The sequence below is a fragment of the Aphelocoma coerulescens genome, chromosome 18, assembly GCF_041296385.1.
Source record: "Aphelocoma coerulescens isolate FSJ_1873_10779 chromosome 18, UR_Acoe_1.0, whole genome shotgun sequence".
Classification (NCBI taxonomy): Eukaryota; Metazoa; Chordata; class Aves; order Passeriformes; family Corvidae; genus Aphelocoma; species Aphelocoma coerulescens.
In genome coordinates this window covers 7,515,076-7,532,562 of record NC_091031.1, presented here as the reverse complement: position 1 = coordinate 7,532,562, position 17,487 = coordinate 7,515,076, and the positions used below count along the sequence as shown (strand labels likewise).

Genomic DNA, 17,487 nt, shown 5'->3' with positions numbered 1-17,487 from the left:
CCCTGGCAGTGTCAGGAATGCAGCTGCATCCTTGGGCAGTCTGTGTGGTTTATATATAAAATGCATCAATTGTGGGCAGAGATAATTTGCTCAATTCCCAAGTAAACTCAGTAAAATAAATCTCATGACTTCTCCAGGTTCTCCTGACACCTGATCAGGATCTTTCTGCTTCTCACATAAAGATAACGAGTGGATCATTGGGTGTCTGCAATAGAGATGTTCCTCCTGACCCCCTGCAGTACCTTGAGGCGGCTCTGGGAGAAGATATCCAGCACCTCTGGCCGCAGCTGGTCACGGTTTTTATTGAGAAACTTGTGGACCTGCAGAGGCAAAGTCTGATTTGAGGCACCATTCAGACCACTCAGACAGGCAAACACCCCTGTTACACACACTCGGACTGGGGGCAGGCAGCTGGAGAGGTGGAACAAGAGAAAAGCCCTGGAGAATGAAGCTGGTTCTTCCTGCTGCCACCAGGGTGGAGGGGACAATGACTTCTGCTTTTAGAAGGGATTGCTCCTTTTCCCCTCCACATTGCCCAGCAGGCTTTGACCTCTCACTTTCTTTTCTGGCAGCAAGAGCTCTCCTGGATTTCCAGGGCTCTGAGGTTGTTGTGTCACTGAGGGCAATTCCTATTTTGCTTCTGCCCAGAGGCAGCTTAGTTGCCTCTCTTAATAACAAACTCCTCTCTTCTGATAAACTGATGCTCTAGAGGGATGTGCAGTCACAAGGGGAGAGCTTTGATCACAGAGCTGGTCCATCAGGACACCCAAAGCTTGTCCCCAGCTGCTCCAAGCCCCTGCCAGCTCACCTGGTAGGTGACAGGGCCAGCATAGTGCTGCACAGTGAACTCTGGCAAAGGCAGCTTGGGCTTGGTGTACCAAGGGCTGTTTCCATGGTGGTAATGACACTTCTGGAGGAAAGTGTGGTCTGTGGCCTGTAAAGGAGATGACAAACACATTTCCTGATGCTGCAACACACTCAGTAGGCTGAAAGGCCGCTGTTAAACCAAAGGTAAAAACATGGAATACTTGTGCAATCATTCTGGAGAACAGCCTCACCTTAACCATCCTATGAAAGGGATCCCAGGAGAGGCTGAGAGCTCCTCACCTGAGTCAGGGATGTCTGGTCATCCAGGATGCACAGGATGCCGTGGGGCTTTGCAGTAAGGAAATCCAGGCACGACTCGCTGTACATCTTGGAAATAGGAATCCAAACTAGCTGCTCCTGGCTGTATTCCTCCTGCATGTTAAAGGCCAAATCCAGCAATGCAAACAAGGAAAAATGGAGGGAGTTAATAGAGGGTTTGAGTTGTTTATTAGGAAGTTAGTGTTTCACTGCTGTTAGGAACTTGCCTAGAATTGTCTGGTTTTGTCTCATGAAACTTCTTCTAAAGCCACTAATGATTTTCCTGATTTGAGAGAGGAAGGCTGCTAAGCTGAGTGATAAAGTGAACTGTAAAAGGCTGCAAGTCTGATAAATACACTTTCATCTCCAGGACATGAGTGGTACAGAAAATGCTACAAAGAAGCCAAACAGGCTTTAAAAGTACCCACTGAGGTCTGGGCTCTTTGACTATGACCAACTCACTTATCTGGAAAAGGGAGCAAGGTACTGACAAAATCTCCTTCCCTTCATTTACTGCAGAATTAGTAAAAGATACTAAACAGGCAGCTCTTTGGACTAGGATTCCATGGATATTGCTTAAGAGGACCATCCAGCTTCCTGTTCCCTGCTGAAGGATACTCTGAGGATGCCTCAGCTCATTCCACGTGTGCTGCCTTCAGGTGGTGTGAATTCCACTGAGTTCCACTCACCTCTTCCTGGGCAATGACAGTCTGGCTGAAGAACCACTGCAGGTGCTCATTGGCAAAGTTGATGCAGAGCTGCTCCAAGCTGTTCACCCCCAGATCCTGAGAAGACAAAAAGGAATCATCCCTTCTGAGGCCCAGGGAGCTGTGGCTCCCTGTAAATGCTGCACAGGCTGAGCTGAGCTGCTGGTTCTGGTCAATGTGGATGAATCCCAACAGTTCAAATCATCTTCTGGCTAATTTGCAAGCTCTCAGCCTGGCTTACTGACTAGGCTGAACAGCAAGAGATGAGACAAGCTATGAAGGAGCATAAAGAAGAAAAGATCTACTCTTGGATGCACAGCCCCATGTGGTATTGCATTGGTGTCAGCATTCATTGGGACACACGGGTTTTAACAGGAGTCCCAAGTAAAAAACTCCAAGGCCATGATGAGCACATGCCCTCACTGCCCAGGCCACAGCAAAAGAACATGAAAAATGACCTCAAACCCATGGATGTCCACAATGCCCACAGCACAGTCTGATTCCCAGGGAGCCAACCACTCATTGATCCTCAGCAGCAGCCACTCAAAGAGCAGGTAGTACAGAGCTTTGGCAATGGAGTCCCTGAGTGGGAGAGGGGAGAAGAACCAGTTACTGCAAAGACAGCACCCTTGGGTGTATCTCACCCACCCAGACATCAGCAGAAGTCACCTGGCATCAATGGCTCCTTCTACAGACAGAGGGGTGAAGATCCGATCATAAGATGTAACCTGGATACATAAAGAGACAAAATTTACTGTTATCATCTCACAAAAACACCTTTTTTCTTTTTTTTTATCAACAAGGAAGTCAACCCAGCTAATAAATGGATATTTGTTCCTATTTGGCTGAGAATTTACCCAGGTATCACAAGAAAAACTAAACCCAGAATTTTGCTGCCAGAAGTGGGAGTCAACTGGCCAAAGTGATAAACCTGAAGCCACTCATGTCAGAAAAGAACCCTCCTAGATATGAGTCCTGCCATCTTTACAGAGCTGCCTTGAGGGGTTCAGCCCATCCCAACCATTTTATTCCTGCTGTTACCTCCCAGATTTTGAGCCTTCTAAGGTTAGGACGTCGGGGCAGGACATCCCATGCTTCAGGAGGAATGAGAAATCACCAGAAGGGCACTCACAGTGACACGGTGGGTGACAGCTCTCTGCAGGAATTCTGCTGAGACACACAACAAGTTGGCCACAATCTGAATCTCGGTGTCACTGGCGATGGCTGCATGCTCAAAGGATTCTTTCTAAATAATAAAGTGTTCTTTGTTATATATTACTATCTATCTATGCATATTACTATATATATTACTATATACTATATTATATACTATATACTCTATTATATACTATATTACTATATAGGAACAGTGGAAGGGATACAAGGTCCCTCTTGTATTAATATTGTCAACACCACCTCAGCTGCACAGAGCTGGTCACAGCCTGGGCAGAACCCCAGGTTCATTTTGGCTCCTTAAAAAGCCAACCAAGCTCCAATGGCCTTTGGTTGCCTCCATCTTCTGTCCCTGCCTAGACCAGTCCAGAGCCCAACACTAAAAGGACAGAAAGGTCTTCAAAGGATGCCATGTTCAGTCAGGAATCATGTCCTCGGTCCCACCACATGGGAGAACAGCAATATTCAGCACAAATATCCCGTTCCCAAGCTCTCTGGGTTACTGTACCTCATAGGAGGTAAAGCAGATGTTCCCCAGCTGCAGAATGGCAGCCAAGACAGCCCAGGTGGAGCTCAGCTGATCATCCGAGAGGCTGATTCCCTCCAGAGCTTGCACCAAGACCAGAAAATCCTGACTGTCCTCCTTCCCCATCACTTCACATGCTCTGCCCTGAGAGAAAAGGGACAGATAATCGTGATCAGCCCCAGGCAGGGGTTAAGCCACCAGCAGGAATCTTCTGAGAAGTAGTTCAATGTTTTAAGGACTGGAGGAATCTGAAGTAAAGAGACCAAAGACACCACTAGTGGAAACTCAACACTTGTGAGCGGCCAGTCTCTTTTCTCTCCGGAGTTTTGAGATTAGGGTCTCTCTTACCCACACATGCCAAGCTTCTGCTGTAATTCCAGTACAAGCTCCCCAGGATCCCCCTGCCCACTGCTGGGGTGCAGCTTGAGAGGAGAAGTGGTGCCAGAGTCCACTCTGAAGTAAATCATGGCAGAGTTGCTCCCCCAAATGGGACCAGCACCCAATGTGTCAAGGCAGATGGGGTTCCATGCACCCAGAGAGCCACCCGGGGTTACAGCGTGTCTCATCTCGGCCACAGAGCTTCACTACAACATGGGCTTATCACTCCTCTGCTTCTTTTTTTCTCTACAGGAGGACACTCCCAGCAACTGCCTGTGACCCTAAAAGTCACAGAAATCCTGGGTCAGGGGTTCTGCACAACCTGTTTGTGTTCAAGGGCTTTCTTTGACCACAGTTCCCAGCTCTCCCAGCAGATTCTGGTGAGACAAGGATGAGGTCCAGGCAGCCCTTGGGCTTCTTCTTGCCAAGATCCAAGAGAGATTTTGTCAGTCTTTGCTACCTCTTGTACACAATCTGATCTTTTTTCCTGTCCTTCTCTGCAGCAGGCTGGGATATTACTGTTAATTACCACCCTGAAGACTTTGCTTTACAGTGCTTTGCCAGCCAGGAACCACTAATCACACATTAAGGGCTGGGCTCTTAATTGCCCTCCATCCTTGAGTCATTAATGGTACTTGTCCATGCCTCGCCTGAAGGCGAGGTGATAGCAATCACTGCCGAGGATTCCTCCTGACCGCAGCTGCTGTGAAGAATTTGAATTTGCCACCTGGGAAAGCTGGCTCGCGCTGAAATAGGAAAAATCTCTTGCTGTTGTTGTGATCTCCTTGATTATGGAAAACAATCTTAAGAAAACCCAAACAAAACCCACACGCCAAAAAAAAAAAAAGTTCCAAGATTGTGACTTGATGTAACTCTGACAAACAAATTTCCAATTTAAATAATTGCTATCACCAGTATATTTCAGCAGTTTAAAATCTGCACCCATTGACTCAGTCAATAAAGCAGGTGTTTTGCAGAAGGTAGAAAGAAATCCTCCCGGCAATCCCACAGCAAATTGCAGACGAAAGGAAAGGCAGTGAGAAAAGGGGTCTTCCACCACACGATGGAGCCGTGAGCCTACACAACTTGTTAAAGTCCGTCCTTTCAGAGTAGAAGGGGCCTGAAAGGTGAGAAAATGATCACAAAAGGGACAAAGACGTTGATTCTTAGACCAGGTATGAGAAGGAACAGAGCTGACTTTAGCATAGTCCTGAGAGTCCTTTGCAGGGGAGCAAAGTGATTTGGTGCCTCTGTAACCCAAAAAGAAGGATGCCTTGACCATTTCTCTCTGCCATCTGCTCCAGAGCACCCTCAGCTCACTCACCTGGTTCAGGTAAAAGTAGGATTCTGCCTCCTGCAAGTACATCTCCTCTTTCTGCTCCACGGGCAGCCCTGCCAGCAGCTCGTAAAACACGTGGTAGTTCCTCTCACCATGGGCCTGATGAGACACATTCATGGAGTTGATCCATATCCAGCTCCAAACCCCTGCAGAACACACTCACAGAGCAGGACACAGATGCTGGGGTCAGCAGGATGAGGCCAGAACCACAAAATTTGAAGTTTCCAGGGTTTCCCACTGACACCTTAAGAACATTCCATCTGAGAGCAGTCCTTGTCACACAGCTCTAATATTTGACCATTTCCACACTCCAGACATTAAGAAAAACTAATTGAGGGAAGATTTAAATTTCAGTAATCCCTAATAAGTGGCTTAATTCAACCTAAGGCAGAGAAACCTCCTGTTTTATTCAAATAAAAGAAGTGATCACGCTGTGCTACACAGAGGGGACACAGTTCTTGCTAGTAGAAGAAATGGAAAGCAATTCTCATGCTAATTCCCAGCCCTGTTGTTCAACAGTAAATTTAAGATTAAATGTTAAGGGAGAGAGGGGGCCACTGGTCCTCACCTGAAACACCACACGAGACTTCTCCAGCAGGTACTGGGAGATGGATGTTCCCACCACGATGCCACTGAGCACAAGACAACAACAGATCCTGTCAGAAGCTTGGGACAGGTTTTCTGCAGGCAAGAATGATCTAAGGGACATAATCTACATGAATTTCCAAAATATTTTGCCAAAATGGTGGGACTTTCAGGGAAACCAAGCAACCATGGAATAAGAAGGAAAGTCCTAGCATGGGTAGGAATAAAGGTGAATCCTCTTAACAGTCTGAAACAACCATTAGAGTTCCACAGAGTGTCTGTGCCTGACCTGTGAGTGCAACTGAGGGTTTGATGAGTGATATAGGAGCTGAACAGCAGTGGGACAAAGCTTCCTGCTTGTATGAAATTATTCAAGGCAATGAGGATGAAGGCCAACTGTGAATAAATGCAGACAGACCTTACAGTGCAGAGTGAGTGAGCAAGGAAATGGCACATGAAACCCACTGTAGATAAATGTGAAGTGATGGGTACAGACCCAGCTTCACATACAAACAGACAGGCTCCAATTTAACCATTGCTCCTTAGGACTGAGACCTGAGGGTTTTGATAGACAGTTCCATGAAAGAATCAGCTCAGTGCTTGACAGCAGTCAGAAAAGAAACCCAAACAAACCAACCAAACCCAGAAGTTCGAAAGGAGGCAGGCTCAAAACAGAAAGGTGCTTTTCACAGAACTGGTTAGACCTGTGGAACATTTGCTGAGGGCTGCTGCAGAGGCATGAAGTGATGTTTGTATGAGTCCAAGAGGAAACTGGAAAAATTCTGGAGATTCAGGAAAACTGCTGAGCTGTGGCAAATGTTGAAGAGCTCATGAGATGTTAGGGAAAAGCATTGTGTGTATTTGGGCTGCTCTTGCCTCAGGCAGTGCTCGAGGCCAGTGCTGGGGACACAGCAGGGTATCAGATGGGTCCTTGGTAGAAACCAGTCCAGCCATTTTTATGTTCTTAATCTAACACTCATCTTGAGAAGTAAGATCTGCTCTTTTGTGGAGGAAACACAAAAAAAGCAAAATAGGGGTGTGAACTCACCCTCTTCCTAAGCTGAGGATAACAAGAGTGAAGGGGAGGGAGGGTTATTATGTGAGCTCTCAGCACTGCCCCACCTGGTCTCACCCAAGCACCCCTTGGCAGCTGGAGGGACCCCAAGGGGATTCTTCAACTCACTGTCGCAGGTGGACATTCAGCAGCTTTCCAAAACGGCTGGAGTTGTCATTGAGGATGGTTCTTGCATTTCCAAAACTCTCCAGGATGGGTAGGACATTGGAAGGCTGTAAAGAAAAGAGGGAGGGAACACTTCAGTAGCAATCACAGGGCTTTAAACTCAAAAGGGGCTTATGTACCTGTTGGTTTGAAAATATATTAAGAAATGGGACTTCATTGATATAATTCTTGCATGGGTAAAACATGTCTTTTTAAATATATCCTGGTGTCATTAACTCTAGCCAGTGGTGAGATGCTCTGGGAGCTCTTTACCCTCACTGCTGTAATCTTTCACTTTACTTTTGCTCTGTGTTTGTTCAGATTCACCTCCCAGACTCTGCTAAAGGCTCTCAGTTCAAACAGATACTGAGCTTTTCACAGCATCAGATCCCCCAGGTATTAAAATACAGAACTACAGATATACCAGCTGTCCTTGTCTCTTTATGGGAGCTTCACCTTGGACCACAAACCATCCCAAGCCCAGCCAAAGAAATAACATCAGCAGCATGGCCTCTCTCCCCTGTCTTTGGCTTCCTTTCCCTGCCCAACCCTCACAGCCTCCAGCCAAGCTCAGTTGCCTCTTACCTGTCTGATCCTGTGGCTGTCAGATCCCTGGTACAGCATGGTCAGGTATTGCACAATGGCTTTGGCAGCTTCTGTTTTACCAGATCCACTGTGCCCACTGCAGGAGCAAGAGGTGAAGAAGTTGGTATCAAAACAGAAGTACCCCATCTAGGCACATCAGAGGCCCTGCTACAGCAAATCAGAGGGCTTGGGCTGATTTACAGCTGGAGATCTACCACCCATTGCTTGAAACACCGAGACAACCTGACAAAATGGGCCCAAATAGGATTCCCCTGGGGAATGCCAGACTCCTTCTCTCCCACTGCTCTGAAGTGAAACTAAATTCAAACTGCATCTGTGCAGAGTGAAACAAAAATCCACCTTGTTCAGGTTCTCCACTGGCAGCCCTCACAGAAGAGCCAGAAGGATCAACTTACAAACAGTGAAATACAAAAGTGGAAGCTTTACACAAAGAAATTAAAGGACCTTCAACAAAGCCCTTCACTTCCTACCTGATGAGGACACACTGCTCCTGCCCTGATGATTGGGACAGCGTGTAGGCCCTCTCTGCTATGGCAAAGATGTGTCTGGATGGACAGAAAGAAACCCCCGTTAAGTGACCCCACATTTCCACCTCACAAGTGCAGCACCGAGAGGTTCCTCGTCGGGGATCTACATTAGAGATGGGCCAGTGTCTTGATCAAAGAAACTTGACCTAAAAGTCACAGAATGGTTTGGGCTGGAGGGATCTTAAAGACCACCTCATTCCTCTGCCATGGACAGGGATGACTTCCATGAGACCTGATTTTTCCAAGCCCTGTCCAGCCTGGCCTTGGACACTTCCAGGGATGAACTTTAGCTCTGTAGAATTACAGGCCCGAGCAACTACAGCTTTGCCAAATGGGCTGTTCACTTCGTGTGACATTCATCCAGAGAATGAATCCATTCTACCAGAGAACTGGAAGAAAGCAAAATACTTTCTGGAGCACAAACAGAACAGGGTTTAGAGAGTTATTTGAGAAAGAGAAACATACGGGGCGTTTTTTGAGAGAGTCCCTTGCTGGTACTCGGTAGCCACATCTTCGGAGTAGATACTGAGGTCTTTGAAAGGATTCACAGAAACCAAAATTTGCCCAATGTAAGTCTAGGACAAAAATAAGAAAGGGGAAAAAACCTGGTGGCTTCTTAGAATTTTCTGAATGAGGAATGCAGCTGAATGCATATATTAATACAAATATAGAAATTCCCTTTAAAGGAATATTGTTTATTCTGACTATACTGCCAACTTATCCAGGGCACAGCTTTTCAGTGGTCATTTTCAAATCTCTGTTATTAATAATTTGGAATAAGTGAGCACTCACTGGTCTGTGGTCATCTTCTCTGGCCACTGTCTATTCTCCAAGCTCTACAGGAAATTACAGGCACAGGTTTGAACATCTGAGCCAGTAAATGGAAAAAAGAACAATTAAGCATCCAGAACCAGATCTGGACTGCAACACTGTGAAATGGTTGCAGAAACTCTAGGGTTTCTTCTCGAGATCCACAATTTTTTACTCAGAACTTCTTTGCTAAAATAAGTGAGTCCCACTAGGAGCAGCTGAAGCTAAAAAGGAACCCAAGTAGCTTGCAGATTGGCAACAAATACCAAAATTACAGAGAAACTCTGGAACACTCAGATTTTACCCCAAATATTTCATGCTACCTGATTTCTGAGCAAAAGCTGTGCAAGTATCCTTTTTATCATTGTTCCCAGCAATGAGTGAGATACTTGGTGAATTCTTAAAGCTTGATAGCATAATATAAATTATTTTCTCCTAAAGCTCATTGTTCAGAATGAATAAGCACTGAAGAAAACCAAACCAAACATCACTATCCATACGTAAATGAGATTGCGATGGAACCTCTTCTTCAGGCACAGCAGGACTGAGCTCTCACAGACTTCCCTACAAGTAGAGGAAAGGAACTCATCAGCCACAAGCTTCACTTGCATGTGTTAATATTCAATAGTAACCTTTCTTCCCTCTCAAGGATCACAGAATATTCTGAGCTGGAAGGGACCTACAAGAATCAGAGTCCAACTCTTAAGTGAATGGCCTGTATGGGGATGGAGGGTTTTGTGGGGAGCTAGGACTGAAACTCTTCACTGCCTTCATGTGGTTCCAACATCTCCAGGATTAAACACATCGAAGAATGGAGCATTTAAAGCTCAGAACTTCCTCTGTGTGATCACAGCTCCTTGCACAGCCTTTACAGGTGTTTATCTCAACAGGATGACAGGAGGGGAAGATGTGTGAGAAACAGTGTCAGGGGCTCCTCTTTCAACAAAAGCAGTGAACCAATGGTTTAACAGCTCTTAAAGATGTAGGACCTGAATTTTTCACAGCTGAAGGCAACAGAAGCCACTAAAGTCACAGATGCCAATATCAGTAGGCAAAGAACATAGAAAAGTGCCTCTCATCCTGCAGGCTGTCCTTTCTTACCACTCACTTCATACAATAAGAATGGCATGTTAAATTCCCAATTCTGTCCTTCTGCTACACCACAGAAGTCACATCAGCCTCTAAACCTCATTTCCCCTACCCATTAAGTATTTTGGGGGGTTTTTTTAGATCCCATTTCAGGACTGGGAACCACTTAACAGGAGAGACAGAGTTCTAGGGATGCACTGTACCAGAAGTCTGTTCACCAGGCTGAGCTGCTGTCCCTGGGGTGTGACTGCAGAGGTTCAATGTGCACTCTCTGTGCAGCAGAGCTTGGGGACATGCTCCACATAACAGCCAGGAGTTCCCTCTGCACCTCTGCTCCTCCCCAGCAGTTCAGTGTAGTTCCATAACTTAAATACTAAAATTCAGTCTTTTACTTAGTTTTTCAGCAGAGCATCAGTTACACAGCTATGAATGCATACGATTAATTCTATTTTCTCCCACGGAGAAAAAATATATCTAGGTAAGGATCTATTATGTGTTTGCTGTTGTTGAGCCACCTTTGCAGGATAACAAGCAAGCCCCAGTGACCCAAATGAGCTGCAGACACTGAGGACACCTACTCCAGTCTGGTTAGATCCTCAATCTCCTCAGCTTCTGCACAGGGCTCTTCACACACGTACACCTGAAATGCACAGATACATGACAGAAAATCAGGGGAAGCTCAGTTCCATTCCAGTACTGGGGACAATACCTGTACCTGTTTCTGCGTGAACTCCATCTCCAGCATGTTGTCAGTGAGATCTTCTGCCTCCCACTGGTCCTTGCAGACCCTCATACGGCTGCTGGCCAGCTGGGGGTCCTTGGACATGGCCCATTTGCTCAGGTTCTCGATGGTTGGCCGTGGCAGCAGCAGCTCGGAGTTCAGCCACACTGCAGGGTCACATCCTTGCCCCTGCTGCTGGGACCAGTGCACACAAGGAGTGACCACAGATCCTGCAGTCTGCAGGACTGAGCCCTCCTTGACATCTACCTCACTGCAATAATCTGAGGTATGAATTGGCTCCTCTTCTCGACGTGGGAGGAAGCCCTGCTCACCGTTTCTCTGGCTGGAAAGGTCACATTTGGATCTGCAACCCTGTTGCACAGGAGAGACAGATTTTCTCTCTGATGGAGATGTCAGTTTCTGTAGGGAATAACCATTGCCAGAGCCCCTGGACAAGGAGTTCTTAGCCTTAACCAAGCTGTGGACTCTGGGGAACACTACAGCACACTTGGCATCAGTAGCACCGTTCTTCTCATCCAAGCATGGAAAGGAACTTTTTCCATGAAGAGGGGAATCACCAGGAGGCAAATCAACATGTCCCACTTCCTCTACCATTTTAGGACCACCTTTCCCCTCCCCTAAGGAAGCAGAAGATCCTTTGTCCTTCAGGTGAGCCCTCCCCAGCTGTCCAGCTGCACCAGGGAAGGTTTTTCCAGACTGACCAACCCACCCCACAGTGCTCAGAATCTGGATTGCCATTCTGCTTCTGAATCCAAAAGGCTTGCTGCTCTTCTTTTTCCCAAATTTCTTCAAGAGCCATCTGGAGATACCAATTGCACGTGCCACACTCAGCAGTCGAGCTTTCAGCCTTGCTTTCTTGGCAGGTTTTTGGCCAAGCCAGCTGGTGACTTCTCTAAAAGCAGAACGGGTGTGCAAGTGCTTGGATCCTTCCCCACCGTGCACGGGTTCTGTTTCAGAAGGTGCCTCTGCAACCACTTCTTCTGCTTTCTCTTTTTTTGCCTTTGTAGACTGGCCTGAACTCTGTTTAAATTTTCCAACAACTTTTCCAACTTTCTTCTTCTTTCCAAGGAGGTGCTTATCAGATGGTTTTTTTGTAATGGTGGAGCAGCTTGAAGTATTTAATCTCTTCTCTTCAAAACTCTGAGCTATGTTGGGTTCCTTTTGTTTACTGAGAGTTTCTAGAGTCATGGGTTTTGAACAGATGCTTTCAACACTGTTCAGGTCTGAGCTGGTTCCCAAAGCCATCTGGGCAGGACTTGGTTTCTGGCTTGGTGATAGTTTGGTCTCAGCGTTTTTATGCTGGTTTTTCAGACTGAGGGGGATTTGGGATTGAGAAGAGCATTTCTTTGTAAGCACCAGTGCTGGTAGGTCCTGCCTGCTGCAGTCTGAGCTGTCCCTCTGTCTATGTCCAGCCTCTTCACCTTGTTCTGGGATCTCACACTTTCCAGATTTCTCCTTCAATGTCCTCTGCTGCTTAGAGAGGAAAGAGCCATTTTGCAGCTCTCTGCCTTCATCATTCACCTTCTCTTCCTGTTCATATTTGCTAAGGTGAACGTGGAGTTTTGCTTTCACAGCATTTGGGAGTGGTTCTGGTTCATTTTCTTTTACTTCATCAATGTTCTCTGCAGTGCTGCTCTCCTCACTGCTGCCAGAATTCACGTGTCCATCTTTCGACATATCTTCAACGCTGTCATTTTCTAGTATATTTTCCTTATCTACTTCAGTATTTCCTCTGTTCTTAACACTCTTAACTTGGAGTCCTGAAATGATTAACTGATCATCTGCCTCACTGCTCTCAGCTGGAGCACATTTTGGTTGTCTCAGCACATTGTCTGGCCTCCTCATCTTCTCCTCTGCTTCCAATCCTGCAAATTCAATGCCTTCAGCCTCAGATTCGATTTTTCCATCTGTAGTCACCTGCTCCCTTTCAGGTTTAATGGATGCTTCCTTGCTTTCATGAGCCAGTTCCTTGTAGCCTTTTCCTTCACTCACAGGAGGATCTTTGAGCACAACTTCTTTCTCACTGTGGCCATCTTCCTCTGAAGAGCTGCTCTTCTCTTCTGCAGAGCTGCTCTTCTCTTCACTGCTGGAAGTGCTGCCCACCACAGCCTCCTCTGTATCTGTTTTGTGGGTCCCATGGCCTTCACTGCTGGAGTCAGAGAAGGAGTTACCTGAGGTTTCCAGAATATTTTCATCCTCACTTTCAGCAATGACAATCCTGGCAAGTTTTTCAACTTGCTTTTTCCCACTCCTCTCACCTTTTTCCTGTGCTGTACTGCCTTGGGATTGAGAACCTGATTTCTGCTCAGAAGTCTCCTTGGAGTCCTGATTCCCTCTGTGCCTTCCCCTGGGGTTCTGTGCCTTCTCTGCCAAGTTCTCTTTCTGAAAAGAACCTTCAGCACCTTGCTCTGTGATGGCCTTTGCAGCCCCCAGCTCAGTGCCTGTTTCACCAACACCAGGTCTCTTTCCACACCTCTTTTTAAAACTCTGCTTCTTTCTGTTTGTGATGGCTTTTCCCTCCTTGTCACTGCTGTCCTCACTCTCCTGCCCTGATGCCATTTCCTGTTGCTGGCAGGCCTTCCCTTTTTTCCCCTCCAATCTGGACACTCCATGTTTTCTCCCCAAAGCAGATTCACTTTTGTAATTTCTCCTGCAGGCTCTTTTTCTCCGGAATAACTTCTTGTGGTCATTTTCTCTGCTTTCCTGAGGCCTCCCCAGCCTCTGGATTTTTAAGGGCTCTTCTCCAAGGCTGTCACCTTGTCCAGGCAGTGACTCTTTGCCCTTCACTTGGCCTCTGCTCTTACCTTCCCTCCGCTTCCCACAGCGGATCTTTGAGTCTCCTGAGGAGTTTCTCTCACAATTGAACACCTTCTCTTTTCCAGCCTTTTTCTGCTGAGTCTTGGCTCGAGAAGGAGGCATTTCCTCAGTGTTTAGGAGTAGGTGAGGGCTTATCTCGACTCACCTGTGAAAGGAAACGTTGTGCATTTTGCTGTGAAATAAGCTACAAAGGGAGGCCAGATGCTCCTGGGTACTAATTTGCCTCATTTCTGTGGAGCCAAATAAACGTCTGCAGAGCCTTGCCTGTGCAGTGCCAAACTGACTGCCCTGCTCCACGTTAATCTCTGGCTTATTTTGTCACAAACCACCCTGTTTTTCTTCTTTTATTAGAACCATACCATCATAGAATATGATAAGCTGGAAGGGACCCATCAGGATCATCCAAGTCCAACTCCTTGCCCTGCACAGGACACCCCAAGAATCCCATCATTAAGCCATGTGTCCAAGATCTTCTACAGCTGACAAAGGTTTGGACACACTGTAGTTCAAGATAGAATGATTGTTTTATTTCAGTTTTTGCTTCTCCAATAACCTTCTCTGTGCTGAAGAAGAGAGGAACACATCTAATGATCTCTGTGAAATAAATGTCAGAAACAAACACTACTGCAGTGTGTCATAACCTCCACACAACTGCCCTGAGTGCACTGGCCTTGCCTGGCAGTGTGGGCAGTGTTCAGTATCCCAAGTGTCAACCTGTTTCTCTCTGTATCTTTCCTCTAATCATATGCATGGAATAAAGGATGTAAAAGTGCCCAAAGGACTGGTCCTGATCTTTCAGACTGATACAAAACATCACTTCTATCCTTTCCAATTATACAGACCTTTTATGAGTCAACCTCTTGCTGCTTCAGATATCCCACTGGGGCTCCAGGCTGCACTTCTGCCCCTGTGAGTGAATGAAGTGCTGATGGCAGAGCCTGGGTTCAGGTTCCCAACACCAAGCACTGCAAGGAAAGGCTCCAAACCACAGAACAGTCAGAGCACAACTGGAAGGAAATGATGGATCAGAGAAAGGAAAACTTGGAAGTGAGTCGATGAGGAGAATGGGACTAAGTGAAAAATCCTACAGCAAGAAAACCCATCAATCTGCAACATCTTCCCAAAGAAAAAAAATATTAGAAGGCTTTAGTTGGGAGTATTTGGAACTGTCTTGGAGATAACATTACCCAGTGATGGGCAGGGAACAAACCAGCACCCAGGACAGGGAAATTCCATAACATATTTTGTCCTCTCATCTCTTTCTCCATTAAAGCCTTCCCTCCATTTTATCATTTTTCTTTCTCTTTGTTTTTTCAGCCAATTCTGTGGATTCTCCACAGGCAGAAGAGAAATTTCCACCCATCACAGATTTACAAATTCTGTCAGTGGGTAACAGAGGATGGAGCAGTCCAGATTTTGTTACTGATTCGTACTAACTCCACCAAGCATTGACTTATTTAAAGGCTGAAATCCAGCATCTAGAAGGCTCCAGTCAGATCTTAGACTATTATGGGATGCTGGCAAGATATTTACCTGTCTGACACTCTGACCCTGTGCCCCAGTGGCCAGGGGTGCAGTGTCTGTACACAAGCTACAAGCCCAAAAGGGTTCTGGCCAAGCTTTTTGGAACTTCTATCCACAGGCATCTTCCTGCCCCAAGGAAGGGGGTGGGGGAAAAGCACGCAGTCAAGACTGCAATTCAGCAAGCTTTAAAACCTTTAAACCTTTACAGCTGCTATAAAGTCTGACAAGGAATGAGAATTTTTAGAATTTAGTACCTCAGGAAAGATGGAAATCCAGCCACTCTCCATAGTATCTTATGACCTGATTGCAGACTGAAACTTGTCCAAGCCTCTTTACAAGTTATTAAAATAAATTTTGAAAAAAGGCCATTAAAAAGTACATTCCAGTACTCTGGGAGCAACTCTGTAAGAAACAACTCAGTGAATCAAAAAGTTTTTTTCACCTCAGTCACTCCAAGGAGGGCAGCAAAACCACATTTGAGATTTCCACAGCCCAGGAAGGCTGATGCCCTAAGGAAAGCACATTTGGTGTGTGTAAGGCACAGGGTCTTACTGCAAATGTTGGCTCCTTTCCTGTACCACCTATTTTGTGCTGTTCTGCACCACAGAACAATCTGCAAAGGGGAAAAACAGCATCTCCCATTCCCCCAGCTGCAACTCTGATACTTAAGCAAAAAGCTGCTGCCCTGACAGCAGTTACACACAATTAAGGGTTCCTCAACAATCAGTGTCCCAGCGTTCCCTCTAAACTTGCCTTTTTTTTTTCTGGTCTGGGGTTGACTCTATTCAGACCCTCTTGGACACTCTGCACAGTGCAGAGTTCATCTCTTGACACCGAATCCTCTTGCCTCCCACTCTTTGAACAGGACTCTATCATGTGTAGGTGTCTGGTCACCTCATTTCAGCCCCCCTTCTGCACTTAATACCCCAATACTCCTGGCCTAGATCTCTAAATCCTGCAACAAGACTTTTGTTACTGAGATTAATGGCAGCTGAATTAGACCCTAAATCCTCAGTACAGAATATTTGTTAATATTCTGTCCTCCTGGGGGCTTAAAGTTGATTCAGCTTCTCTACAGTGCCAAATGCAGGAGAAAATAATAAATAAAAGTCTGCTTTTATGTGCTGTTGATAGATAGTCATGTGTCTGCAGAGCTAAAGCCTTCCACAAAACAAAAATGCTGAAATTCTTGGATGAGGAGGAAGGTCAGGAACACTGCCCAAATTTGTAGGGAGCTTAGACACAGGAGTTTGGTTTGACTCAGTGCAAAGACAGGACCCCAGACTGAATCTGAGTTAGAAAGCAAAAAACTGGAGTTCACAATTCTTCAGAGACAGGGTCTTAGAGCAGATTGGTTTGTAACACCACTGTTATTACAGAGAATGGGAAGATGAATCACTGCTTATATAAACAACTCCTTTGACATCAGACCTGCTCTGATTAACTGCCCTGGACCATCTGTGGGCTGGACACACTGCAGCAGGTGAAAGATGCTGCTCATCAGTTTTGCAGCTTCCCTCACCACACCAACTTCACCTAAATCACTACAGGAAAAAGAACAATTTGATGGCATTCTCCCTTTTTTAGAAGAAATGAGAACAATTCACATCAGAGAAAGGAGATCCTCAATGCTGTCAAGAATCACAGCATGAACCTACAGATAAAAAGAAGAGCAGAAAGCTCACGCTGCTATTTTAAGACCAGTAGGGAATTGTCTGTCTTCCCTGAGCACAGCGGATTCTCCCAACTCATACAGAGGAAAGCACAATCATTAATATTAAAGAAACCTGCCTGGAATTGAATCCTTAAGTTTCTATTTTCATTCACTGCACAAATTGCTCAAACTCCTTCTTTTCTCACTCTGCACAGTCACTTTTGTAACGTACCTGCAGTGATTCCAGCGAGCTGCCTGGTACCTGGATCACAGGTCACATCCATGCAAAGGTAACATATTCCCTCTCCCAATCCTTGTTTCCATGCAGCCCAGGGTCTGTTCCAGAGTTCTTGCAAGCCTGCCCAGCTGTGCAGTCTAACAGGGATTCTGGCTGGGCTGTGCCCCAAGAGCAGATAATTACACGTGTATGGAAGGAAAGTGGCATCAATAATTCAAGCTTTCTCATGGTACCTTTTGAACTTTTCAACCAGCAATATCAGCAGCTGGCTTGCAGAGTTTGGGATAAAAGAAGAGGTGGGATTTCACCAGGTAAGGGTCAGATGTGGTATGATGAGGTGCACCCCCAAAGAAAGACTGAAAATATCAATTCCAAAACCAGAACAGATCTGTTATAGTGCAAGAGGCTACCAGACCAGGCACAGTGAA

General features: G+C 46.0%; 1 protein-coding gene across 1 annotated transcript in view; it reads right to left on the bottom strand.

The window, feature by feature from the left end:
• MYO15B (myosin XVB) overlaps positions 1–13,385 on the bottom strand; it is a 42,624-nt gene extending 29,239 nt beyond the window's left edge. Inside the window, exons 1-18 of the mRNA XM_069032911.1 lie at positions 12,248–13,385; positions 10,800–10,972; positions 10,663–10,724; positions 9,496–9,559; positions 8,651–8,760; positions 8,129–8,203; positions 7,638–7,734; positions 7,017–7,120; positions 5,817–5,880; positions 5,234–5,347; positions 3,514–3,675; positions 2,965–3,078; positions 2,502–2,560; positions 2,291–2,414; positions 1,815–1,910; positions 1,108–1,239; positions 809–934; positions 243–320 (exon numbers count right to left, since the gene is read on the bottom strand). Coding sequence (XP_068889012.1) covers positions 243–320; positions 809–934; positions 1,108–1,239; positions 1,815–1,910; positions 2,291–2,414; positions 2,502–2,560; positions 2,965–3,078; positions 3,514–3,675; positions 5,234–5,347; positions 5,817–5,880; positions 7,017–7,120; positions 7,638–7,734; positions 8,129–8,203; positions 8,651–8,760; positions 9,496–9,559; positions 10,663–10,724; positions 10,800–10,972; positions 12,248–13,385 — 2,892 coding nt within the window. The remainder of the gene's footprint in view (positions 1–242; positions 321–808; positions 935–1,107; positions 1,240–1,814; positions 1,911–2,290; positions 2,415–2,501; positions 2,561–2,964; positions 3,079–3,513; positions 3,676–5,233; positions 5,348–5,816; positions 5,881–7,016; positions 7,121–7,637; positions 7,735–8,128; positions 8,204–8,650; positions 8,761–9,495; positions 9,560–10,662; positions 10,725–10,799; positions 10,973–12,247) is intronic.
• Between the last annotated feature and the right edge of the window lie 4,102 nt (positions 13,386–17,487).